The sequence below is a fragment of the Sus scrofa genome, chromosome 15, assembly GCF_000003025.6.
Source record: "Sus scrofa isolate TJ Tabasco breed Duroc chromosome 15, Sscrofa11.1, whole genome shotgun sequence".
NCBI lineage: Eukaryota > Metazoa > Chordata > Mammalia > Artiodactyla > Suidae > Sus > Sus scrofa.
Window position 1 is genome coordinate 45,564,362 of NC_010457.5, and position 12,669 is coordinate 45,577,030.

General features: G+C 47.0%; 1 protein-coding gene across 8 annotated transcripts in view; it reads right to left on the minus strand.

Annotated features, from left to right (window-relative positions):
- IRF2 (interferon regulatory factor 2) overlaps nt 1-12,669 on the minus strand; it is a 146,463-nt gene that overhangs the window by 17,583 nt on the left and 116,211 nt on the right. For all 8 annotated transcript variants that reach the window (XM_021075622.1, XM_021075623.1, XM_003359469.5 and 5 more), the window contains one exon: nt 5,796-5,913. In XM_021075622.1, the coding sequence (XP_020931281.1) occupies nt 5,796-5,913 (118 nt within the window). The remainder of the gene's footprint in view (nt 1-5,795; nt 5,914-12,669) is intronic.

The window sequence follows — 12,669 nt, forward strand, 5'->3', positions numbered from 1 at the left end:
CTCATGGATGCTAGTCAGATTTGCTTCCACTGAGCCATGAGGGGAACTCCATCAATTTCCATTTTAAACATTAGGAAACTGAATCTCAGAGAGGTTAGGGCATTTGCCTAGGATCACGTGGTAAGTCAAAAACCTGCAGAACCAGGTCTTTAAACTTTTAATCTGCTGCTCTTCTGTGTTTTTTTTTTTTTTTTTTTTTTTTTTTTTTTTTTTACATAAAATCGCCACAGTTTAGGCATCCAGGAGCAATGGTGGGAGAGATGGTCCTTCTGGGGTAGTAACGGCAGGGAAAGAGCTGTCCTTGCACAGCCAGACTGCCCCAATGGTGACAGGCTGCCAGGGTACAGGGTGGAGCCAATGTGAGGGGGGCAGTGTATCTCTTCACTCCGGGAGAAAACAGCATCCCATGCTGCTATAGAGGGCAGAAACAATGTGTCCCAGTAAAAACTCAGTGGAGTTAATCACCATGTCTCAAGGGAGCAGACATCTGGGGCAGACCTCTCTTCCCCACGGAACCACCAAACACCCACTTCTTGCCGGGCTGTGCTGATAAAACCTTAGCATCCACTCCACAATAACAAAACCCACAGCGAAACCTGGCTTTCTCCCTCTGGATAGGCACATGGGAGTCAAATTGTTCAAAGTCATCAAGTTCAAAAACAAGTATAAAAGAGGTAAAATCAGGACCCTGGGGACACTGGGGCCTTTGTCCTGGGGGGCAATGGGGACATGGTGAGAGCGGCATTTTTAAAGAAATTACTCTGTGGGGAGAAGGGGCAACGTGGAAGCAGAGCTCAGGCGAGAGCGAAGGTGACTGTGTGTTGTATCAAAAATAGAAAGAAGGGGATGGACTTGCGAACTACGAAGAGGGAAAACAGGGTTTGATAGTTAATTATAAATGAGGTGGAGGTGGCTAGAGAGGGGGAAGGAGAAAAATATACATAGCCTCGGGAAAAAATTGGCAGCTTTCTTGAGTAAATAAAAAACTCCTTAAGTTTGAAAAAAACAACAGCTCAACTCCATTGCCCAGGGCTCCTGGTACACGTGGGGACAGAGGGCACATCCCACACAGTCTCACCTTTGTGACTGTGGCTGTTTCAAGGTCCAGGTCACTGAAGAAAAACAAGATGTCAGCTCTGTGTCTGGATGTCTCGTGCTACTTTTTTTTTTTTTTTTTTTTGGCTTTTTTAGGGATGCACCTGAGCTAGGGGTCGAATTGGAACTGCAGCCGCCAACCTACACCACAGTCACAGCAACCCAAGTCACATCTGCGACCTACATCACAGCCCGGCAATGCCAGATTCTGAACCCGCTGAGTGGGGCCAGGGATCTAACCCGCATCCTCATAGATGCTAGCTGGGTTGATAACCCGCTAAGCCACCACAGGAACTTCCTGTGATAACTCGGTTCACATCTCGCACGGACTTTCCTATTGCTGAGCGTTTTCTAGGCATCCTGATAGATCTGGATGCTTTGACTCTGGCCTTTACTACTGTGAGGTGAGCAACTGAGCCCCGGGGAGAAGGGGACAGCACAAAGCCTACAGAGCACCAGCTTGGAAAGCCTTTCCTGGGTCCTTCTCAAGAGGGGGGCCTTCTGTGTAACGGCCACCCCAAAGCTACTGTTTATTGTGCAGATGAGATTTTTCATATCTTCAGCACCAGGGGAAATGGCAAAAAGAAAGGGGAAGCCGGGAGCTGGAAAAGATGAAGACAATTCCACAGTCCAGCGTCCCCTGTGACCACACTCAAGTCCTTATGAATTCACGTGCCAGAGACTGCCAGTCTTGAGTTAGAACTGTGAGGTCCCAGGGAGGGGGGACCCTCAGTTTGGCCTCTAAGTTGTGAATCTGTTCTGCTCCTTTTCCCTTTATTTTGCTGCTGTTGTTCTGCTCCTGTTGATACTCAAGTTTCTAAGTCTGGCTAAAAGAAAAAAAAAAATGCTACTCAAGGTTTACTTTAGATAAAGTTAGTCATATTCGGAAGCAATCACCATAAAAAAGGATGTCCTAGAAGGTGCATTGGGGGCAGCCCCAATCAAGACAAAATCCAAATGACATTATTTCCTAACTGCCTGTGCCTGTGCCTAAGGCCCGTTCGATTGACTTCAAAGCAATGAATAGCCTCCCTTATTTCACAGCTATCTTTGCTGTCTTGAAGGGTGGGGTTACCTTTTATCAAGAAACACAATGGGGTTATGAGGCCCCGCCTGGGCCAGTGAGACAGAATGTCTGCACCTGCAAACTTTTCACACTGGCCTGGAGGTGATTTCAATACGGCTCAGCAGAAGCACTGCTGACCCGGGCAACATGCCAGCAGGGTATTGTCAGAACAATTCAACATGTTTGCTGGCTTCTTCCGCTTCCTAAAAACAGAAGTTGCCACACACACGAAATAATTCAATGTGAAAGAAAAGTAAAAATAAAAATCAGGAGTTTTTTTTCTCCCTCCCCTTAAAGGGCTAGCAGGAAAGGTCTTTAGGGGTGGCTCTCCTGTGCATTTAAACACACGGGAGAGAGAAAACAGTAGAAGATCTGGTTTGAGACACCGCACTCAGACTGAGTGCACAGCCAACTGAATCTGGACCATTCAGCTGTCACGGACAAGAAGGCAAGACCTGGATACTGCCCACTGGCCATGAGTGTGTGCCTGCCTGTGCACACGCATGTGTGTGTTTACACGCATGTGTTTTTCTGCTATGATTTGCCACCAGAATAAAACCACATAGCAGCAATCCTTCAAGAGTTCATCTGTCAGGGTAACAGTACATTTTGTGTTTTACACATTTACTGGATGCACTTACCAAATAGTCACCTTCTCCAGAATTAAAAATGTACTAGTGGCTGGTCTCCAATGGATTAAGGTATTGATTTTCAATCTATTTCCCTAGCGACAGAGCCTACCAACAACAGGAAAAACGTCTCGTGTGAAGGACTTGTTTCAAGCTCCCATTTTTAAATCTTATAAACACATCCTTATGAGAGCAGAATGAAAACATCTTGAGGCTTTCATCCCTGTTCCTGGATTCAAAACTGGAAGGAACTCTGAGTTTAGAAACAAATGAATGGAAAGCAGGAAACAGTGTCATTTTTAAATAAAGCATTTTTTAAAAGGTAAAGCAAGACTAGTAAAGGCTAGGATGCCTAATTATTGGTCACATGGGAGAGTGTAGAAAAAAGATTTGGGAAGGCTTTAAAATCTGAGGTGGTGCTACTGTTTGCAGTGACACTCATTTCTTTAAAATACTTGCAAGGATCCACTTTGTATATCATTACATAGCTTCATAAGGTCATGAATTTGAAAGTGATATTCAGACTCATTTTACTGCCATCCACTATTACTTTGTTATTAGGAGGGACTCATTTTATCCAGTAGGTGATTCTCTCACCAAACCTGGCCTCTCTCTTTGCCTGGGGAGTAATGACTCATTAAATTAGCACCAACCCTATGTAGCACCAATCATACCAAAGGGCAAAGAACCAGCAACCTGAGACAATATTTGCATACTGAAGACCAGACCAAAATGTTAAAGAAAGAAAGAAAGAGAGAAGAGAGAGAGAGAGAGAGAGAGAGAGAGAGAGAGAGAGAGAGAAAGAAAGAAAAAAGAAAGAAAGAAAGAAAGAAAGAAAGAAAGAAAGAAAGAAAGAAAGAAAGAAAGAAAGAAAGAAAGAAAGAAAAGAAAAGGTAAAGAAAACAGGTCCAATTCTGACATTTATGTGGCATATTTTATCTGAGGCTGACTTCACCTCTTTAATGAAGGGGTGCTCCAAAAGCCAACCAGCTCCCTCCAAATAAGCTGAATCTTAAGAAAGCGTGCCTGGAAGATGGGCATATATCTTCCCTTTTTAAAAGGGCTCAGTGGGCAGGCTTGCAGGGACAGCCTGCTGAGAAAGGGATGGTAAAAACCCAGGTGCTGGTGAAGCAGCTCTTGGCCTTGAAGCTGGGCTCCCAGGCAGACAAGTGGCCTCACTTCAGAGGGGAAGTGAGAATGCTCACTCTCCAAGACCTCGCTTAGCCCCAAGTGACTGTGGGACCATCTGTCTCTATGCCAAGTGCCCCATCCAGCCGTGAGCCCTGGAGGAGGGCAAAGCTGCCCCTCCCTGAGGTCCAGCAGATGCTGCATATCAACCAGGCTCTGCCCCTCCTTTAGGCCGAGCTCTGCCAGAGAGCTCAAGGTGTGACGGAGACCCTGCTTACGCGATTCTACTTCCCAGACTCCAAACCCCAGGAACGAGGGGCGGCTGCCATCTGTCTGTTACTCAACTGCGAACCCACAGATGAAGGTGCTCAGACGTGAGGCTTGCTCTTGGAGCGCTCGCTGACTGATCCTTCCGGTTCTGCCAGCATCAGAAGCCCTAACTGTTTACAAAACAGAGCAAAATGTAAAGGACCAACAGGTACTGAGGACAAAAAAAGGGCAAAAAACCCCTGAGGTTCTGGATTCCAGCGCTGGAGCGAGAATACAAGTTCCGTTCAAGGTCCCCCTCTTGCAGAGGGTCCCCACCGTCCATGCACACCCTATGCCAGAGGGACTTTACGGAGATGTACTTCACCCTCCAGGCCTAAAAGCCTCCAGGGGTGGTGTTTACTTTGTACGTTTATGTAAAACATTTGTGTACCTTCCTATCTGCTATACTTCCATTTTAAAAAAAAATTGTTTTAAACATACCCCCCAGCAGTTGGGGGATAAAAACCCAATCTCCTTCTCAGGGGTCTGCAAAGGCCCCCAGGAGCTGTCCTTCCTTCCTCCTGAGGCACCTCCCCAGACACACGGGCCACCCCTCTATTCCTCCAAGTGTTTTCCTGTCTTGGGGTCCACGTGGGGAGTTCTACTGTCTGGCCCACCCCGAAGTTTCTCACCCACTGGCTCCAGGGGAAACGGGGCTCCTCCCAGAAGCCTCTGATCTAAACCTGGTGCCGTTTTTCTCTCTCATCGCTCCATTCTTTTCCTTTGCAGCTACCACAAACGGGGATGCTGTCACTAGCTGTGGCTTTACTTGTTTACTATTGGTCTCCTTCCATGAAGCTAGGAATTGGGTCTGCCATGCCCATCCCCCTAATCTATCTCCTGCTCATAGTGCTGAGTTTGGTATATACAGAAGGTACCCAAAACTCTGGGTGGGAGCCAAGTGTCTCTGTGCCTCAGCTTCTTCATCTGCAAGATGAGCACCGCCTCTGTGGCAGGTCTTTTGTCCAGCAGATGCTGAAGGGGACTCACAGGGACAATCCCCCCACCCCCAGGCCCCCGCCTTGTTCCCAAGTAAAATAAATAACACTTTTGCCCACGAGACCAATTTTTGAACGATTGGGAACTGCTAATCATTAGCCACTGAGGGGGAAGAAAATCCATGTCATCTGCCTACTTTCTTTTTTTTTTTTTTTTTTTGTCTTTTTGCCTTTTCTAAGGCCACACCGGCAGCATATGGAGGTTCCCAGGCTAGGGGTCCAATCGGAGCTCCAGCTGCTGACCTACAGCACAGCCACAGCAACGCGGGATCCTTAACCCACTGAGCAAGGTCAGGGATCAAACCCGCAACCTCGTGGTTCCTAGTCGGATTCGTTAACCACTGCGCCACGACGGGAACTCCATCTACCTACTTTCTTGAGGTGGATCCCTGTCAGTTCCTCTATCTGATCCTCAAAGGCCCTTAAATCTGGGGCCTGAACTTGCATTTTGAGATGGTTCCAGGACCTCCTCCTGCTAACTCTGTTATTTCAGATCCCGTTTGACAAATTCTCAGCCCCAGAAGGCTACTCATGTATATATATATAAAAAGAGACGTGAAAACAGTTTACCTATGATGTTCACCGTACTATCCACTTCATTTTTTATAGCTGAAGTCAGGACCGCGTACTCAGGAGAAAGATCACTTACTCCATTACTAAGCCCCAAAGATGACTCAACTGGTTCTTGCTAGGAAGAAGAAAAGAAAAAAGAATTGAGAATACTTTCTTTTCCCTCTCTTCACTTAAATTCTACTCTCTGTCTACTTTCTTTCATGCTAAGTCACGTTCATCTCCTGAAGGCATTCCCGACATGCTTTAAATCAGCCTGGAGCTTGAGAAGCACGTTTCGCAGAGAGTGTCACACAGTGGGGTCTCTCGCTTTCATTTTCCTTCCAGGAGATGGTACCAGACCATCCGGCTTGCCCTCCCGAAATGCTTACACCTGCAGACGATAGCGTGGAGTTGAGCGGAGTTGCATCACTGTCTAGGTAAAAGCACCTTGCTGCCAGATCCCGGCTCTCCCTTCTCTGAGGGAGGGAGGGTGCGTGCTTATGAGCTGTTCCTGGACTTCTCTCTAAAGAGAGGAGTCCTGCCACTCCTTTTACAGCTTCAGAGAAAAAAAGCTCTGTTCAATCACTGGCCTGAAGAGCAGATCCCAGAAGATGTGGTGAATGAATTCTTCTCAAATAGGGTTTGCCCTGGGCTCTGACCTCTTGAGCATCCTAACCGGGTGGGGTACAAGTATATGGGCTAGAGTCACAGCCAAAGCCTCCTCTACCCCATGGAGTCCGGCGCAGCAACCCACACCCACAGCTCCCCATGAATGCCTTCCCAGTGCCTGGATGGCCCAGGCAGCCCGAGAGGCTACACCTTCACGCTAACGAAACTGGGAGAACAAATTCCTCTGCCTAAGCATAGCTCTCGGTTCTGCCTCATTCAAGCACACCTGAGCCCTCCAACCTCAGACTGCTGGCAGCTTGGGGACAGCCGGTGCTGGGGTACATGCTGCTGACTGTCAGCATTTTGATAAGAGCTTCACCTCAAGAGGAGATCATACCGGCAACTATGATGGCAGCAGAAGCAGACAAAAAAAGCTGCACGGGACAACTCCTAGGGAGACCAAACTGGAGAGGAGGGTGGAAGGGTGGGACGAATGCAAGATGGGAGCAGAAGATCAAGTGAGACAGATATATCTGTGCTGTGAAAAATCGAGAGTGGTGGGAGTTCCCGCCATGGCGAGGTGTGTTAAGAATCTGACTGCAGAGGTCAGATTCGATCTCCGGCCAGGGAACTTTCATATGCCATGGGTATGCCCATTGGAAAAAAGTCTTCAATTCCTACTGTGGCTCAGCAGATTAAGAACCCGACACAGTGTCTGTGAGGATGCAGGTTAGATCCCTGGTCTCATTCAGTGGGTGAAGGATCTGGAGTTGCTGCAAAGCTGCAGTGTAGGTAGCAGATGTGGCTCGGATCTGGCATGGCTGTGGCTGTGGCCTACAGCTGCAGCTCTGACTTGACCCCTAACCTGGGAACTTCATATGCCACAGGTGTAGCCGTAAAAAGAAAAAAAAAAAAATCTAGAGTGGTAGACATCTCCAAGGCATGAAGGTTGTTTTTAATCATCTTAGGTGGTGTTTGGAATTGATGATCAATCCCCTAAAATCTTGGTGAAGCCACCTAGGGAAAGAGGAGGAATTCACCTCCTCCCCCACGATCCCACCTGGCAAACTCCTATCATGATAACCATTATTTCAAACACATGAACTCACTGTATAGTTCAATTCTTAAAAAAAAAAAAAAAAAAAAAAAAAATCCACATATAGCAGGGTTGACCAGACGTACCAAAGGCTGAACATAGGAAAGGCCCAGGATGCTGCCCACTGGGCAGAAATCTACTTCTTTTACCTATAGCATCTCTTTTACAAATTCTAAACAGTCAGTCCTATCTGGAAAAAACTCCCTTGCCTGTGAATCACCCCTTTTCTCCTCCTCTAGAGCCAAGCTCCTGACCACACACCTGCAGTGGCCCCCTTGCCCCCTCGCTGTGTTGTGGTGAAGCCTGTAGGCGGCTGCCACTCCACTTGTGGAATCAAACTCTCAGCCCTGGAGGGGGAGCGGTGAACAGGCCTAGCTTTGGAGTCACATGAGCCTGGCGTCCAAGCCTTTTACTAGCTACCGCACTTTAACCTCTTTTTTTTTTCAGGGCTGCATCTGCGGCATATGGAAGTTCCTAAATTAGAGGTCCAATCGGATGGCAGCTGCCGGCCTACATACGCCACAGTCACTGCAACGCCAGATCCAAGCCTCATCTGCAACCTACACCACAGCTCACGCTTGGCTCACTGACTGGGGCCAAGGATGGGACCTGAATCCTCACAAATACTAGTCAGGTTCCTAATCTGCTGAATCACAACAGGAACTCCCGTACTCTCCCTTCTCGACCACAAAATCTATGTGACTCTCCACCTCTCTGATGGCACCTTCCTGGCTTCCTCAGTGGCCTTTTCTCCATCTCCCCTCCCCATGCATATCCCAGTCATCTTATTCCACGTTCATCTCAATTCCCCCAAAGGTACTAAGAACATCTTAAGGAATTATGGAAAGAACTGCTCATTTTAATGGGTCTCTTTTGTTGTTAGGTTATTTTCCACTCGTTCTGCTTCTATGTTTCTTATAAAAGTAATGAGGCAGTCAGACTTATATATCTTTAAAAACCTCGATTATTCCAATATCTCAATTGGAGACCCTGAAGTGTTTCACATTATCTATAGTTTAATTAGTGGCAAGTGATACTTTTATCACTTTACACTTGAGAAAACTATGGCTCAGAGACTAAATTAATTTTCCAAAGATCACACTACTTTTACTCTGTGGACATATAGACACTGAATTCAGTCTTTGGTCAGGCAACATGGTACCAGGAGTTTCTGTCTCAATAAACCTTTAGATCCTGTACTAATTCCAACAGAGACTGAGACAGAACCATTTCCAACACCTCTACCTTGCGTCCTGCACTACTTCTGTAATGGACCAGCATACTCTACTGATGGAGACTCTGAACATTGTTTCACCTCCTCCCATCCCTACTTAACAAAACAACCTGTTTTGATTTCAAAGTCTTTGGTGCAAACCTTCTCATTGGCACTACGACTTTGGAAGGACAATAGAGCAGACCGTATGGTGCAAGGTGGCCAGCATCCCCCTGAAATGTTTTTCTTCAGGGAAGAGAACAACAGGGTCTTCATTAGACTTGGTCAAAATTTTGGAAGGGATTAGACGAGGAATAGCTAAACCTAAATTATGTATTTTATTATTTTTTAATTTTTTAAAGAATTGCTTATTTATTTACTTTTTTAGGGCCACAAGTGCAGCACATGGAAGTTCCCAGGCTAGGGGTTGAATCGGAGCTGCAGCTGCTGGCTTACACCACAGCCACAGCAATGCCAAACCTGAGCCATGTCTGTGACCTACGCCACAGCTCACAGCAATGTCAGCTCCTTAACCCACTGAGCGAGGCCAGGGATCGAATCCACATCCTTATGCATACTAGTTGGGTTTGTTTCTTCTGAACCACAAAGGAAACTCCCCTAAATTACATATTTTAAAAAGCAAGGGACCTAAATTAAGAAAGGGGTGGGTGCTCTTCTATGGAACCTGCATACAGAGACCCCGCAGGTCATGAACGGCCTCTGCCCTACAGCATCTCCTGGTTCTCTAGGATGACCACGCCTGCCCTGCCCCCTTTCCTGGCCATACCATAACCCGTCCTTTGGTTAACCCTGAACCAGCCTCCTCTTTCTGTTCCCTTTCTTCCTTTAGATACAGGCTCTCTTGTAAATCACCTCGCCCCAAAGAAACCCCCCAAAAAAGATTGTGCTTGGTTGGGTTCAGACCTCTCTGCGGTGCATTAACTCTGCCAAATATTTATGCCCAAGAATCTTTTTCTCATTATAAAATCCAAGGTTTGTTCCGCAGCATAAGGGATTTTAGGCAAAAGCAAATCAGCAGAAGGCAGAGTTTAGGGGCAGGGCCAGCCTTCCTTAGGCCTCTCACATAATATTCATCTGGCTGGTCTCAAAGCTGTGCTTGCTGGAGGGGCTAGGGGGTGGGTCTGAGTCAGAGGACATCGAAGGCCACTCACCCCTATTCTCCAAACCCATTCTGTCTCATCCCTGCGTCACAGTCCCTTATCTGGATGTCTCCTCCTTCGAAGCCAAATACAATGGCCATAAGACCATTTCCCATTCCCAACCCAATCCGTCACCCCCAGAAATGCCTTAATTCATCTGTGCAAAGGCAATCTCCTCAAAGCCAAATTTAAGGGCATCTCTAGGTCTCTCTACCAACAAAAATCTCAGGCTGACAGCTGGGCTTCATGAAAGTGGCCCAGGGAATTTCACACTCCACACCACGGAAGGCCAGGAAGCCACTAAGAACAGGAGAGCTACTGAAACCAGCTGAAGCCTCCTGCCTCGTCCTAGAAACAGCATCCTTCCTTAGAACTAGACCATCTGCATCCTCTTCCGCCCTGCTCCCACTGCGCCCTGCTCCCACTGCGACTTCCCCTTAGACTCCCCCCCACCGATTTTCTCTTCAGCTTCTGAATTGCTGTCTTTATCGTGTATCGCTTCCCTCTTGGAGAAGGCAGCTGGGCTCGTGGCGTCCAACATCATTCTCGAGTGAGCGACCTCACACCTGGCCTCTGACATTCACCCAAGCTCCGCACCTGCTCTAGCACCAACTTTCTAGCCCGAATTTGCTGTAGAGGGCCCTTGGTCCTTTCTAACTTGCTACGTTCAACGTTAAGCTCACCTCTTCTCCACAAAACGCGCTCCACTCCCAACATCCCCTCCATGAGGAGTGAAACCCCCTTTGATCCACTCCTGTCTTTGTCCTCCGCATCCTCCTGCGTTCGCCAGAGAAATGTCTCCTTGTCTCCATTCCAAGTGCCACCACCTGCATCTAAACCTGCTACTGCAGATTCTCCCATTGTTTCCAATACCCGTGAGAAAACCTCCCTTAAAATCAATTCCATCACACTCCACATCCTCCCCAAGGAGTTCAACTGTGCTTTCTTTCACAAAAGCATCCTCAGAGCTTATTCAGCCAACCAGTTTTTCTTTTTCTTTTCTGCTTTTTAGGGCCACACCTATGGCAGATGGAAGTTCCCAGGCTAGGGGTCGAATCAGAGCTGCAACTGCCAACCTATGCTGCAGTCACAGCAATGCCAGATCTGAGCCAAATCTGCAACCTACACCACAGCTCATGGCAACACTGCATCCTTGACCCACTGAGGAAGGCCAGGGATCGAACCTGCGTCCTCATGGATACTACTCAGGTTCTTTACCACCAAGCCACAACGGGAACTCCCAATCAGTTTTCTGACTATGCTCTGAGAAGTCCCCTCAAGACCTCCACGAGGTGGGGAAAGGCACCAAAGCAGGGGGGGAAGGACCCTCTCCAGCTCCCTCCAGAGCAGCTCTAATTTCATCTGTTGACATTTCAGGTGGGTTGCAGGCATGTGTTTTCATTTCATTAAGGTTTAACAACTGAATGAGATAATAATCCAAGCTGAGAACTTGGTAGGTGTTCCAAAAAGTCAGCTACCACCCTCTCTGTTTAATCCACTTCCATCCTCACTGGTCTTGGCCTTGTGACACTTTTTTTTTTTGAAACACACAACATGCTCTGATGATGTAGAATCTGGTACTGCATCTCGCTGTGTTTCTTATTCTCATTTTCTTACATACCAGTTACCTCCACACTGGTGGCGCTCAGCGCAAGTAAAACATGGCTCACTGAGTACAAAGCATAGACTCCCAAAGAGAACATCAGGGGTAAGGAGGCAGCATTTCTGCACCTCCTCCGTGGCCAGCGAGCCTTGGGCCTCCCAGACTCAGGGAAGCTATGTGCTGAGGGAACAAAGAACACGGAGATGAAGTACCGGAATGACAGTTGGCCTACATGCTCTAAACTTCCTTTGCTAGTTAAAACTTCAACTTGAACTGAAGGAACAGTGGGAAGAGCTTCATTTAACAGCAAGTTTTCGTACCTAGATACTACACACAAGAGAATTTTCTCTGTGGAAGAAACCCATCTAGTCTATCTAGTTGCATACATGCACAGGACACGTGAACTCAGAGCTTAGGTGTGTTGAGATCCAAGAAAGAAGTAATGTAATTAAGGGTCTGGGATTAATCTAAACACACTCCTATATATAAAATAGATAACCCACAAGGACCTACTATATAGAAGAGAATGCTACTCAATATTCTGTAATAACCTATATGGGAATGGAATCTGGGAAAATACTGGATATGTAGATATATAACTGAATCACTTCACTACATACCCGAAATACACACAATTTTATAAATCAACGATACTCCAATAAATTTTTTTTTCTTTTCCTTTTGGGTCACCCCACGGCATGTGAGTTACCAGGCCACAGATCAAATCTGAGCCACAGCTGCAACCTATACAACAGCTGCGATAATGCCATATTCCTAACCCACTGTACCAGGCTGGGGATCGAATATGGGTCCCAGTACTCCACAGATGCTACTGATCCCGTTGCACCACAGCAAGAACTCCCAATAAAATTCTTTTTAAAAAGTAATGTAGTAATAGCTCATGAAGTATAAAGTCCTTTACACAATTCCAGATAATCTGGAGAATTAACTTCTTTTCCTTTTTTTTGGTCTTTTGTTTTTTTCAGGGCCGCACCTGCGGCATGTGGAGGTTCCCAGGCTAGGGACCTAATTGGAGCTACTGTTACCAGCCTACACCAGAGCCACAGCAATGCCAGATATGAGCCACATCTGTGACCTACACCACAGCTCACAGCAACGCTGGATCCTTAATTCACTGAGAGAGGTTCAGGGATCGAACCGGCAACCTCATGGTTCCTAGTCGGATTCATTTCCACTGCACCATGACGGGA